This window comes from Polypterus senegalus, chromosome 5 (assembly GCF_016835505.1).
Source record: "Polypterus senegalus isolate Bchr_013 chromosome 5, ASM1683550v1, whole genome shotgun sequence".
In the NCBI taxonomy this organism is placed as follows: domain Eukaryota; kingdom Metazoa; phylum Chordata; class Cladistia; order Polypteriformes; family Polypteridae; genus Polypterus; species Polypterus senegalus.
The window spans coordinates 9,542,424-9,556,374 of record NC_053158.1 but is presented as its reverse complement, the minus strand read 5'-3'; the positions used below and the strand labels follow the sequence as shown (position 1 = coordinate 9,556,374).

Genomic DNA, 13,951 nt, shown 5'->3' with positions numbered 1-13,951 from the left:
AGCAAAGTTAAAAGCAGGGCTATGTAATGGTGCTGACAAGTTACATTAGCCACAGATGGGTCATCCATTATACGAACTGGCAATCCATCACCAGCGGCAGGGGCACCTATGAAAACAGCAAGCCCACAAACAGTATGTCATCTACTGCAGCAAATGAACGCAGTACATTACCTAGAAATGGTATGTAAAGTTCAGAGGCACCAATCTGGCACTTGGCAAGGGCACTGCAGTATCTTAGGAAAGAGGAGAGGTTATGAGCAGGCACTGATACAGCGCATTGCTGCACCCACCACATGACAAACAAACTTGGGATCCCAGATTAGGACCCCAGTGTAGCCATGCAACAGGCGACACCTCAGCACCACACAAGTTCAGATGGAATGGAACTTGTAGGACTTTTTTGCATTGGCTGGAGTGCCAATTCTGCCACCAAGCTTTCCCTGCAGGTTGGAGGGCACTACATGCAGGGCTGGATGCAGATTAACGTTATACCCAGGATGGAGCAATTGCTCAAAGGCCCAACAAAGTACATCACTTTTGGCGTTTATGGGATTCAAACCAGCAACCTTCTTATCGCCAGTGCAAATCCATAACCTTAGAGCCACCACTCCGCTATTTACTGGGAACCCAAAAATAAACACAGATTTCATACCTTTAATTATCTTTGTAAAGTCCACAGACCATGTTGTCGGTGCCCTCCCAACCAGTCATAAATTTGGTTCCACCTTATTCTTTTCTTCGCAATTTCAAGAGTAGTAATAGGCAGGGATGGCTGTGGACAAACTTTTTTTTCTCTTAACGGTACAACTTTATTATAAAGGTCAATGGGTAAAACAGTCTGTTGAGGCCATGTACACGTGTAGTCTGAACATCCACGTTCCGAACGCACACACAGGAATGGCAACTCTATCGCTTGACTACGGTTTCTAAAAATCACACAGTATATGCCCGACATAAAATAGCACAGCAGATGAAGGAAAAAAAAAAAAAACACCGGACACGAATCGCTAGGCCAATACTTTTCAACAGGTGCTCAGAAAAGCAAGTGCCACCTCCACCGTGTGCCCAGCGGGAGCGCGCACGTACAGAAGTACCACGTGCACTCGCACACATGCACATTCGCGCTTACACGAGTCCGCGACACGCGAAAAGTTTGAACAACACGAAAGACACCACGTTAGTAACCAACGAATCGAGCACACTCACCTGCTTGATGTCGAGGATGCCGTCTTTGGCCTCCTGCAGCAGCGAGACGAACTTGCTGGTAAGAAGCCCCAAACTCTTCTCATGGCGGCTGTAACCCCCGGGCGTGTTGGGGGTACAACCCTGCTGACTCGAGCTCACGGATTCCGCCATCGCGCGCCACCGTGCTGTCGTTCACACTCGATTCGCAGAAGAAGCCGTCGCCTCCGACGACGGCCTCCTCCGCTCTTAAATCACGAGACAAGTTTAAGTCGAAAGCCTGGAAAACACATCCACATCAACATGAGCCGAGGGACGGCGGCAGGGAGCTGCGAGCGCCGTTTAAATGGGAGGAAGTGACGTCACTGATACGTTACCCTGGCAACAGAAGTAGTGAAAAAAACGCCCAGTGCGCCAGAAGCTGTCCGCGGGGAATCGCCGAGCCAACGGCCGGAGGCAAAGCGCCACCTCCATCGGGAGGGAAGAAACGAAGATGCAAAACTGCATTGTAAAAGATAGCGATAATTAAAAGTATATATATATATATATATATACACATACTTTTAATTATCGCTAAGGATAGTTACTGTTATCTGGCAACGGCGCCGGCGCGCAGCTTGCTTCAGTCATGGGCGGATTGGGTTTAGATCGGCCAGCCCCTCACACGAACCCTAACCTTAAAGTTCGTGGGGGTCGGGCCTTATTAATAGGTCCCTAACCTTAAAACTTTGACTAGGTGCTATATATATATATATATATATATATATACACACAGTATATACAGTGCATCCGGAAAGTATTCACAGCGCATCACTTTTTCCACATTGTGTTATGTCACAGCCTTATTCCAAAATGGATTAAATTTATTTTTTTCCTCAGAATTCTACACACAACACCCCATAATGAAAACGTGAAAAAAGTTTACTTGAGATTTTTGCAAATTTATTAAAAATAAAAAAAACGGAGAAATCCCATGTCCATAAGTATTCACAGCCTTTGCTCTCAATACTTTGTCGATGCACCTTTGGCAGCAATTACAGCCTCAAGTCTTTTTGAATATGATGCCACAAGCTTGGCACACCTATCCTTGGCCACTTTCGCCCATTCCTCTTTGCAGCACCTCTCCATCAGGTTGGATGGGAAGCGTCGGTGCACAGCCATTTTAAGATCTCTCCAGAGATGTTCACTTGGATTCAAGTCTGGGCTGTGGCTGGGCCACTCAAGGACATTCACAGAGTTGTCCTGAAGCCACTCCTTTGATATCTTGGCTGTGTGCTTAGGGTCGTTGTCCTGCTGAAAGATGAACCGTCGCCCCAGTCTGAGGTCAAGAGCGCTCTGGAGCAGGTTTTCATCCAGGATGTCTCTAAAAAACATCCCCAGAGCATGATGCTGCCACCACCATGCTTCACTGTAGGGATGGTATTGGCCTGGTGATGAGCTGTGCCTGGTTTCCTCCAAACGTGACGCCTGGCATTCACACCAAGGAGTTCAATATTTGTCTCATCAGACCTGAGAATTTTGTTTCTCATGGTCTGAGAGTCCTTCAGGTACCTTTTGGCAAACTCCAGGCAGGCTGCCATATGCCTTTTACTAAGGAGTGGCTTCCGTCTGGCCGCTCTACCATACAGGCCTGATTGGTGGATTGCTGCAGAGATGGTTGTCCTTCTAGAAGGTTCTCCTCTCTCCACAGAGGACCTCTGGAGCTCTGACAGAGTGACCATCGGGTTCTTGGTCACCTCCCTGACTAAGGCCCTTCTCCCCCGATCGCTCAGTATAGATGGCCGGCCAGCTCTAGGAAGAGTCCTGGTGGTCTCGAACTTCTTCCACTTACGGATGATGGAGGCCACTGTGCTCATTGTAACCTTAAAAGCAGCAGAAATTTTTCTGTAACCTTCCCCAGATTTGTGCCTCGAGACAATCCTGTCTCGGAGGTCTACAGACAATTCCTTTGACTTCATGCTTGGTTTGTGCTCTGACATGAACTGTCAACTGTGGGACCTTCTATAGACAGGTGTGTGCCTTTCCAAATCATGTCACATTAACTGAATTGACCACAGGTGGACTCCAATGAAGCTGCAGAAACATCTCAAGGATGATCAGGGGGAACAGGATGCACCTGAGCTCAATTTGGAGCTTCATGGCAAAGGCTGAGAATACATATGTACATGTGATTTCAAAGTTTTTTTATTTTGTAATAAATTTGCAAAAACCTCAAGTAAACTTTTTTCACGTTGTCATTATGGGGTGTTGTGTGTTGAATTCTGAGGAAAAAAAAAGAATTTAATCCATTTTGGAATAAGGCTGTGACAGAACAAAATGTGCAAAAAGTGATGCACTGTAGATAGATAGATAGATACAGTATATATATATATATATATATATATATATATATATATATATATATATATATATATATATATATATTTTTTGAACATCATGGTGATGTACTGATTAACAACGCTGGCTCACAAATCAAACATTCTAAGTTCGCTATTTATCTGTGTGAAGGTTGAATGTTCTTTGGTATATGCATGGATTTTTCTCCCTTATCACTACAGACGTGGTCAGAGGTGGGTAGAGTTGCCAAAAATTGTACTCAAGTAAGAGTAGCGCTACTTCAAAGTAATAAGAGTAAAAAAAGTATTTGGTGAAAAGACTACTCAAGCACTGAGTAACTTTTTGATCATAAAAAATGATTGATGTTTTAGAAATGTTGGAATAAGACATTAAAGACAGAGTGAGAAGCTCGGTCATCTGGGAGGAGTCAGATGAGGTGGCTCTGGCATCTGATCATGATGCCTCCCTGGTGAGGTGTTCCAGGCATGTCACCCCCGGGGAAGACCCAGGACATGCTGAAGGGACTATGCCTCTCGGCTGGCATGGGAATGCCTCAAGATTCCCCCTTAAGAACTAGTAGAACTGGTCGGGGGGAGGGAAGTCTGCGTATCTCTGCTCAAGCTGCTGCCCCAGCGACCCGATCCCGGATAAGTGGAAGAAGATGGATGGATGGATGTAGTAAGACAGCAGAATTTGCAAATTATTTTATATTTGTGTCAATTTCCAAATAATAAAATAAAAATTTGTAAAAATAAATTAACATCGTTACAAAATAAAGATGTGCAAATAACACAAAGTTCCAAATCTCAGTTTTTCACAACAAAGCTTTTGAAGCCGATACCTACAGTAGGTGACGTGTATGTTTGAACAGTGCAAACTACTTACAGTGACGAGATCTCCTGTACACTGACAGTATAATACTGGATATTCACTTGCCCTCCTCATAGCACAGCTGATAGAAAATAACATTAGAACAGCGTTTCTCAACATTTAATTATTTGCGACCCGAGTTTTCATAACAGTTTTAATCACACCCCCTAACGTTTTTTGAAACCCTAATAAAATTAATTCTTATATTTTTTGCTGCCAATACACCGCTACAAGTTTTATTATACCTACTTAACTTTTATCGACATTTATCTAACTCTATATTTATTTTTCTAGTATCAGGATGTAGTTTAAGTTAATTTGTTTTGGTTTCAATAGATGTATTTTTCAGATTTTCGATTCTCGTTTTCTTTTTTTCACACTAGGGGGGCGCACCCCACAGGTTGAGAACCACTGCATTAGAACAAGGCAGCTTGTGCACGTACAAGACGTCTCGCTTTACCTTGACTGTCTGTGTCTGTACATGTTTGGTTAAAACGTGCTTGTTCTTCACTCGGAGTTGGCTCTCAAGGTTCTTGCAGTGAACAGGAGCCCTGCATGACTAAAAAGTCAAGTAGTTTGTGTGTGGTCATGTGACCGCATGGCTACGTCTGATTGGTGAAACGGAGTCATGTGATTATTGTTGCTACGTCTGATTGGTGAAACAGTCATGCAGTAGATCCACTGGCCGCTTCTCTCTGGCAAAAATATAGCGTATCTAATGTGTAAATGGGGAAAAAAAATAACGAGTCGAGTGTTGCCCAATGTAGCGAAGTAAGAGTAGTGTTTCTTCTTCACAAATGTACTTTTAGAAGTACAATTTTTTAAAAAAAGTTACTCAACTAAATGTAACGGAGTAAATGGAACTTGTTACTACCCACCTCTGGACGTGGTGGGTATTGGGTTCCTAAGAATGAACTTCTGAACGCTATGCAATCACTTCTGTGTTTTTTTTTTTTTTGTCTGTCGCCTCCTGATTCAGCATTATGAGAAACCACCACATACTGTATGATGTACCCTTCGACTCGTCTTGATCAGGCCGTCTTAACGCAAGGGGACGCTGGGCAGTTGCCCAGGGGCCCCACAAGCATAGGGGCCCCATGCTAATCTATATATGTTGTGACCTGAAGTCAATAAAAAAAAATACCATACTATACTAAACTATAAATATTTTTTTATTGTGTTACAAGTCGACTGTAATATAGTGGGTCTGCGGCTCAGAATAGCAGGCCAGTTGTAAATAAATAAAAGCTGCATTCAAGCACGACTTGATGTTTCTTTGGAAGAAATGAGTGGATAGGACTGGCGAGCTTTATTGGGCTGAATGGCCTCTTCTCGTCTACATTGTTCTAATGTTCTAATAAAAAATGACCCGAAAGAAGTTGTGCATGACACATCAGATGAACTAATGCAGGGGTCGCCAACTCCAGTCCCAGAGGACCACTGTGGCTGCAGGTTTTCATTCTAACCCTTTTCTTAATGAGTGACCTGTTTTTGCTGTGCATTAACTTCTTTTGTATTGATTTTATTTGATGTGCTCTTGAAGACTCAGACCCCTTAATTGTTTCTTTTTCCTTAATTAGCAGCCAAACAATAATGAGATTAAAAAAATGAGCCAAAACAACTGATGTCCATCATGCAATATCTGAACATAAAGAAAGGTGAAGGTCTCAGGAATGTCGATCTGCTCAGGTACCCTAAACATTTTCCCAGCGCTCTTAGAAAAGAGAAAATCAACAATTTTTAAAATGTCTGCTAATGCAACACGAGAGCAGCAAGAAGCCAAGCAATTAAAGAATGAGTTTAATTAACAACAAGACTCGGCACCTCATTAAGCAGCTGGTTGGAGTTTGAGGCCCTGAGTTAGGTGGTCTTCTGTTGGCTCCCTCACTTCACATTTCAGGTCTGTTTGGGTGCCATTTAAGGAAAGTAAAGAAACAATTCAGAGGAACGATGAAGAAATTTTATAAAAGCAATTCAGTTCAAGTGAATGCACAAGAAGTTCATCATGGACTTTACTGTGCTCCTTGGGATTGATAAAGCCTTTGAGATTTTTTTGTCTCCATCTCCTGCCTTCTGTCTCTGAGATCTTTTGAAAGTGGCCTGCCACCCATAGTCAGTTGTTGGCTGTCAGTTGCACTACCAAGCAATGGAATGAATGCTCCAGGAACAGCCTAACTAATCACACGGATTACAACTGATCAGAGGTGGAAGGAAGCCAGTAACCGCAATGGAAATGGTGGGCACTTACACCTGAGTGAGTTCAGGAGGGAGGTGATCCTTTATTGATCTTAGTAGGACTTGTTTTTGATTTTTTTAAAATTCGTCTAAACTGTAGCAGTGATATCTTTCACTTGGATGTCAGAGATTGCATTGAGTAAGTAAAGCTGGAAAAATATTGGCTTGTGTGTTACCATTTAAGGCTGTAAAGCAAACAAAAATGGGAATATTTCTTTTCTATACCCACTATAGTGGGAGACCATCTAAGGAAAGCTAGGCTTGCTGCTGGAAGAGCAGGAGGGGGCGCTTACCCTGTGGGTTTGAACGGGGATCCCAGTACAGAGACGAGGACACAGGAAAATGGACATCCTTACTTCTCTGTGGTCATTAAAGATTCCTGGGCATCTTTTGTAAAAAGGTAGGGTTTATCCTGATATCCTTGCTAAGTTGGCCATCATGGCCACCTAATCACCCCCTATCTCTAACTGGCTCTCTCTCTCTCTCACCCCTTCACCACCTAATAGCTAAAGTGTGGCGACTGTACTGAATCAATAATGGCTGCCATTACATTATCTAGGTGGGTGGTACACAGTGGTGGTGCCTGAAGTGGTATATATATATATAAAATATAATATACTAGCCATGTGCGACCAACTACGTTGCGCGTGTTAAAGTTGTCTGTGAAGGGGTCCCTGTTTAAACTCGGCTGCAAGTCGTGAACTGGGCCCTTCGTCGCACAGCATTATGATTTTTTATAAGGGAAACAAAATTACAAAAGAAAACCCTTGGACATTGATTTGATAGGAACGGCCTACTCTGAATTACTGTCCGAATCGTAATTATGTGGTGGTGTAGGAGCATTTCTGCTTCTGTCCGTTCACAGTCCGTCTCATTTTCACAACGCTGTCGTTTCCTCTCACGATGTCTTCTCAACCTTTCTCTAATCTCGCAGGTTGCTTTGTGGCAATCCAAAGAGTAAGGCAATATACACGGAGCAATGGTTATAAAAGGGGGACACATAGGTATCCAGGCTCTTTAAAGCAAGCCATGGTACAACTGTGAGACGCACAACACTCGTCAGCTAAAATGTAACAATAATAATTTCCGGAACGTGCTGTTATGTTGTCATTCATTATACCCACTGTCTTTCTGTCATTCATATGTTACGTAGGCACGTACCTTTTATCTTCGGCAATCTCATTCTTTAACCAGGCCTCAGGAGCTAACCAGCGTAACACTGTCCACCACCCCTTTCGTTATTCCGGCACATTGTTGACATCCGTGAGTAACAACAACGTACTAAACTGAAAGGTGGTCTACGCATTGGTGGAATTCGCGGACAAACAAAGATCAAGATCTACATGAAGATCTCTTTAGTTAATTTAAAGCACAGCAATTTGTTTAGTTTGAATGTCTGTGTTTTGAGGTGTGACTGGCGTACTACAGTCTTCAGTAGTATAAGCCTGGAGGAGATTCTTAATGCAATGCCTATGTTTTAGCTGTCTCTCTACTGCCATCTAGTGCTTCTTCTTCTAATTCAATCACGGACAAACAAAGATCAAGATCCAAATGAAGATTATATATAGAGATGAAATATAATATATATAAAATATAATAGAGTGTGTGTGTGTGTGTATATATATATATATATATATATATATATATATATATATATATATATATAGATATAGATATAGATATAGATATAGATATAGATATAGATATAGATAGAGAGAGAGAGAGATATATAGAGAGATATAGATATATACATACATACAGTTAGGTCTGTACATATTTGGACAGAGACAACTTTTTTCTAATTTTAGTTCTGTACATCACCACAATGAATTTTAAATGAAACAACTCAGATGCAATTGAAGTGCAGACTTTCAGCTTTAATTCAGTGGGGTGAACAAAATGATTGCATCAAAATGTGAGTCCACTAAAGTATTTTTTGAACACAATCCCTTCATTTCAGGGGCTCAAAAGTAACTGGACAAATTAAATAACTGGAAATCAAATGTTCATTTCTAATACTTGATTGAAAACCCTTTGCTGGCAATGCCAGCCTGAAGTCTTGAACTCCTGGACATCACCAGATGCTGGGTTTCCTCCCTTTTAATGCTCTGCCAGGCCTTTACTTTTAGTTGCTGTTTGTTTGTGGGCCTTTCTGTCCGAAGTTTAGTCTTCAACAAGTGAAATGCCTGCTCAGTTGGGTGAAGATCAGGTGACTGACTTGGCCATTCAAGAATTTTCCACTTCTTTGCTTTATTAAACTCCTGAGTTGCTTTGGCTGTATGTTTTGGGTCATTGTCTATCTGTATCATGAAACGTCGCCCAATCAATTTGACGTCATTTAGCTGGATTTGAGCAGACAGTATGTCTCTGAACACCTCAGAATTCATTCGGCTGCTTCTGTCCTGCGTCACATCATCAATAAACACGAGTGTCCCAGTGCCACTGGCAGCCATGCACGCCCAAGCCATCACACTTCCTGACTCCACCGTGTTTTACAGATGATGTGCTATGCTTTGGATAATGAGCTGTTCCATGTTTTCTCCTACTTTTTTCTTGCCATCATTCTGGTGAAGGTTGATCTTGGTTTCATCTGTCCAAAGAATGTTTTTCCAGAACTCTGCTGGCTTTTTGAGATGTTCTTTAGCAAAGTCCAATCTAGCCTTTCTATTCTTGATGATTATGAGTGGCTTGCACCTTGCAGTGCACCCTCTGTATTTACTGTCATGCAGTCTTCTCTTTATGGTAGACTTGGATATCGATACGCCGACCAAGCCCTGGGGCCTCATGTATAAACGGTGCGTACGCACAGAAATGTTGCGTAAGAACTTTTCCACGTTCAAATTGCGATGTATAAAACCTACACTTGGCGAAAGCCACGCACTTTTCCACGGTACCTCATGTCTTGTCGTACGCAAGTTCTCCGCTCGGTTTTGCAAACTGGCGGCACCCAGCGTCAAAGCAATGGTACTGTTCTTGTGTGATTACTCATTATTTTCATGACGCGGCTTTATAAATACACAGAAACTAACCGCATATTGTTTATTAGTGTAATGCATCTGATTGTAATTAACTCGTAACAATATAATGGCCCAGGGAACAGCCATAGTATTCCAAATACCGTAACTGCTTTAGCGTTGTTACTCTCACTTCTTTTTCTTCTTCTTCTTCTTCTTACAGCTGCTCCCGTTAGGAGTTGCCACAGCGGATCATCTTTTTTCCTTATTTCTCTCACTGCACGACTCGGAGTATTTATATCACTGTATCTGAGTGTGAATCACAGCAGCAGCTGATCGGAAAGAGAATTATCAGTATACAGCTTCAAGGACACGCTGTCTCAAAGCCTTTCCTGTACGGACCTCGCGGTTCAGAAACAGTTTCATCCCAAGAACTTTAAATGCACTCAATCAATTGCTCCTTGTAGAACTGTTAGTACTTATAAGTACAATCACCTCACTGTAAACTTGTACTACAGTTCTAATATCTCACAACCTGAGCCACTTTATAAAAGCGTATTTACATATGATGACGATATCATTTTTAAGGTGAAATGCAGCAAAATATGTTTGTTAAATTATACAGATAAAACTTTAACTTCATTTAAATAATCTATATTCTTCACTGGGAGTGTCATGAAGGATAGAATAATTAAACATGTACTACGAAGATATTTCAATGTTCTTTAAACGTTTTGAAGAATCGGCGCTAAGCTTACAGATGGCTTAACGTCTATTACAGAGCTGATTGTGTGGCGATCGGTTACTTGGGGAAAGAAAAGCAAGGACTCTGGGGCTACGCCAATATATATTGAATATAAAACAGAAAGAGAAAATAACAACACAGCTAAAAACGGAGCGACAAATTTCGGCAAAAGTTAAATGCTTGTGTCATGAGCACGAGGCGGCTATGCAGTGTCTGCAACATACGTGGCCATCCACCGTGCATAAGATACTTTACTGACATTGGCGGGTGAAGGAGCCACCGATTCTTCCTCTGCCCAGTGCCACCACAAGCTTAGAGCCGCCCCTGAGTACTGCTGCAATAAACTATTTCATCAAGTGAAACACATGTTTAATAACGTGCTTTAACTCCTATCATCATGAAAATGATATCAATATACATCTCAGTATTTTAGTTATTCAGAGAGCTGTAATATCACGAATGTAATGGATTCTGTGTCCAGTTGGAGGAAGAGAGCCGGATTAAGAAACAAGTAGTGATTCACACGCACAGATCACATAGAAGATCAAATACAAAACAAAGCATTTAACGTGCTACTTTAATTACAATGTGATTTTAGAAACTGGTTAATTAAACAATTTTAAGATAAAGTTTATGATGTTCTACTTTAATGACAAAATAAACTACGTGATTAAAGTGGAAATGTCGAGATTGAAGTTGACATTTCGTGCTTTTTCCCCACCGTGTGGCTTTTTTCTCTGTACCCTAATAAACTTTCATATGACACTCAGACAGTGGGCTTACAACTCTTCTTTCACGACAACTTTGATATGTGACTTCTTTTTATTTCCGCACTGTGCGATTTGTGAATGTGAGCTTTCAAGTTTCTCCAACACGCTATGTCACTCGATCAACTTCCTTTTGTTGATTATACCACGGCTTATTTGAACAAATAGTATGTTTTTCCTTTGCCTCCACTTGGTATTCGCTGAAATTCTTATGTTTCCCCCCGTGCTTTTCCCATTGTCTTTTCACAGAAGGCTGCACTTAAGGGCGATTTATATTGATTTGCATATTCAAATAGGCGTAATTCTGGGAGGATTTGGGGCGTTACATAAAGTGCGTGCACGAGCGTTAGTTTTCACGCTGATCGGGATTTACACACGTGGACAAAATTGTTGGTACCCTTCAGTCAATGAAAGAAAAACTCAAAATGGTCACAGAAATAACTTTAATCTGACAAAAGTAATAATAAATAAAAATTCTATGAAATTTAACCAATGAAAGTCAGACATTGATTTTCAACCATGCTTCAACAGAATTATTTAAAAAAATAAACTCATGAAACAGGCCTGGACAAAAATGATGGTACCCCTAACTTAATATTTTGTTGCACAACCTTTTGAGGCAATCACTGCAATCAAATGATTCCTGTAACTGTCAATGAGACTTCTGCACTTCTCAGCAGGTATTTTGGCCCACTCCTCATGAGCAAACTGCTCCAGTTGTCTCAGGTTTGAAGGGTGCCTTTCCAGACGGCATGTTTCAGCTCTTTCCAAAGATGCTCAATAGGATTGAGGTCAGGGCTCATAGAAGGCCACTTTAGAATAGTCCAATGTTTTCCTCTTAGCCATTCTTGGGTGTTTTTAGCTGTGTGTTTTGGGTCATTGTCCTGTTGCAAGACCCATGACCTGCAACTGAGACCAAGCTTTCTGACACTGCCAGCACATTTCTCTCTAGAATCCCTTGATAGTCTTGAGATTTCATTGTACCCTGCACAGATTCAAGACACCCTGTGCCAGATGCAGCAAAGCAGCCCCAGAACATAACAGAGCCTCCTCCATGTTTCACAGAAGGGACAGTGTTCTTTTCTTGATATGCTTCATTTTTCCGTCTGTGAACATAGAGCTGATGTGCCTTGGCAAAAAGTTCAATTTTTGTCTCATCTGTCCATAGGACATTCTCCCAGAATCTTTGTGGCTTGTCCACATGTAGTTTGGCAAATTCCAGTCTGGCTTTTTATGATTTGTTTTCACAATGGTGTCCTCCTTGGTCGTCTCCCATGAAGTCCACTTTGGTGTCGATCTGACACTGATGTTCCTTGAGCTTGAAGTTCACCTTGGATCTCTTTAGAAGTTTTTCTGGGCTCTTTTGTTACCATTCGTATTATCCATCTCTTTGATTTGTTATCAATTTTCCTCCTGCGGCCACGTCCAGGGAGGTTGGCTACAGTCCCATGGATCTTAAATTTCAGAATAATATGTGCAACTGTAGTCACAGGAACATCAAGCTGCTTCGAGATGGTCTTATAGCCTTTACCTTGGACATGCTTGTCTATAATTTTCTTTCTAATCTCCTGAGACAACTCTTTCCTTCGCTTCCTCTGGTCCATGTTGAGTGTGGTACACACCATGTCACCAAACAACACAGGGACTATCTGGAGCCCTATATATAGGTCCACTGACTGATTACAAGATTGTAAACACCTACCTGTGATGCTAATTAGTGGACACACCTTGGATTAACATGTCCCTTTGGTCACATTATTTTCAGTCTTTTCTAGGGGTACCATCATTTTTGTCCAGGCCTGTTTCATGAGTTTATTTTTTAAATAATTCTGTTGAAGCATGGTTGAAAAGCAATGTCTGACTTTTTTAGTTAAATTTCATAGAATTTTTATTTATTATTACTTTTGTCAGATTAAAGTTATTTCTGTGACCATTTTGAGTTTTTCTTTCATTGACTGAAGGGTACCAACAATTTTGTCCATGTGTGTATGTAGCGGAAGAACGTGGAAGTTGGAGTACGCACAGATTCCTGCATCTGGATTTTTCTGTGCGTAAGCACATTTCGGCTTTTGTGCTTACGCCATGTTATAGTGCGAGTTCTACGCACGGCGTTATACATGAGGCCCCTGGAGAGTGTTGTTCACTTGGTTGGTTGTTGTGAAGGGTTTCTCTTCACCATGGAAATGATTCTGCGATCATCCACCACTGTTGTCTTCCGTGGACGTCCAGTTCTCTTTGTGTTGTTGAGTTCACCAGTGCTTGCTTTCTTTCTCAGGATGTACCAAACTGTAGATTTTGCCACTCGTAATATTGTAGCAATTTCTCGGATGGGTTTTTTCGGTTTTCGCAGCTTAAGGATGGCTTCTTTCACCTGCATGGAGAGCTCCTTTGACCGCATGTTGTCTGTTCACAGCAAAATCTTCCACATGCAAGCACCACACCTCAAATCAACTCCAGGCCTTGTATCTGCTGAATTGATAAGACATAACGACGGACTTGAACACACCTGCCATGAAATAGCCTTTGAGTCAATTGTCCAATTACTTTTGAGCCCCTGAAATGAAGGGATTGTGTTCAAAAAATGCTTTAGTTGCCTCACATTTTTATGAAATCGTTTTGTTCAACCCACTGAATTAAAGCTGAAAATCTGCACTTCAACTGCATCGGAGTTGTTTCATTTAAAATTCATTGTAGTAACATACAGAACCAAAATTAGAAAAAAGTTGTCTCTTTCCAAATATTTATGGACATGTGTGTGTGTGTATATATATATATATATATATATATATACTCAGCAAAAAAAAGAAACGTCCTCTGACTTTCAACTGTTTTTACTTTCAGTAAACTTAATGTGTAAATAT

General features: G+C 41.4%; 1 protein-coding gene across 2 annotated transcripts in view; it reads right to left on the bottom strand.

Moving 5' to 3' along the window:
* e2f5 (E2F transcription factor 5) overlaps positions 1-1,538 on the bottom strand; it is a 57,704-nt gene extending 56,166 nt beyond the window's left edge. Inside the window, exon 1 of one of the 2 annotated variants that reach the window (XM_039754326.1) lies at positions 1,207-1,538. In XM_039754326.1, coding sequence (XP_039610260.1) covers positions 1,207-1,356 — 150 coding nt within the window. In that variant the 5' untranslated portion in view covers positions 1,357-1,538. The remainder of the gene's footprint in view (positions 1-1,206) is intronic. The other variant, XM_039754325.1, reaches the window with a different exon arrangement.
* Positions 1,539-13,951: the final 12,413 nt, after the last annotated feature.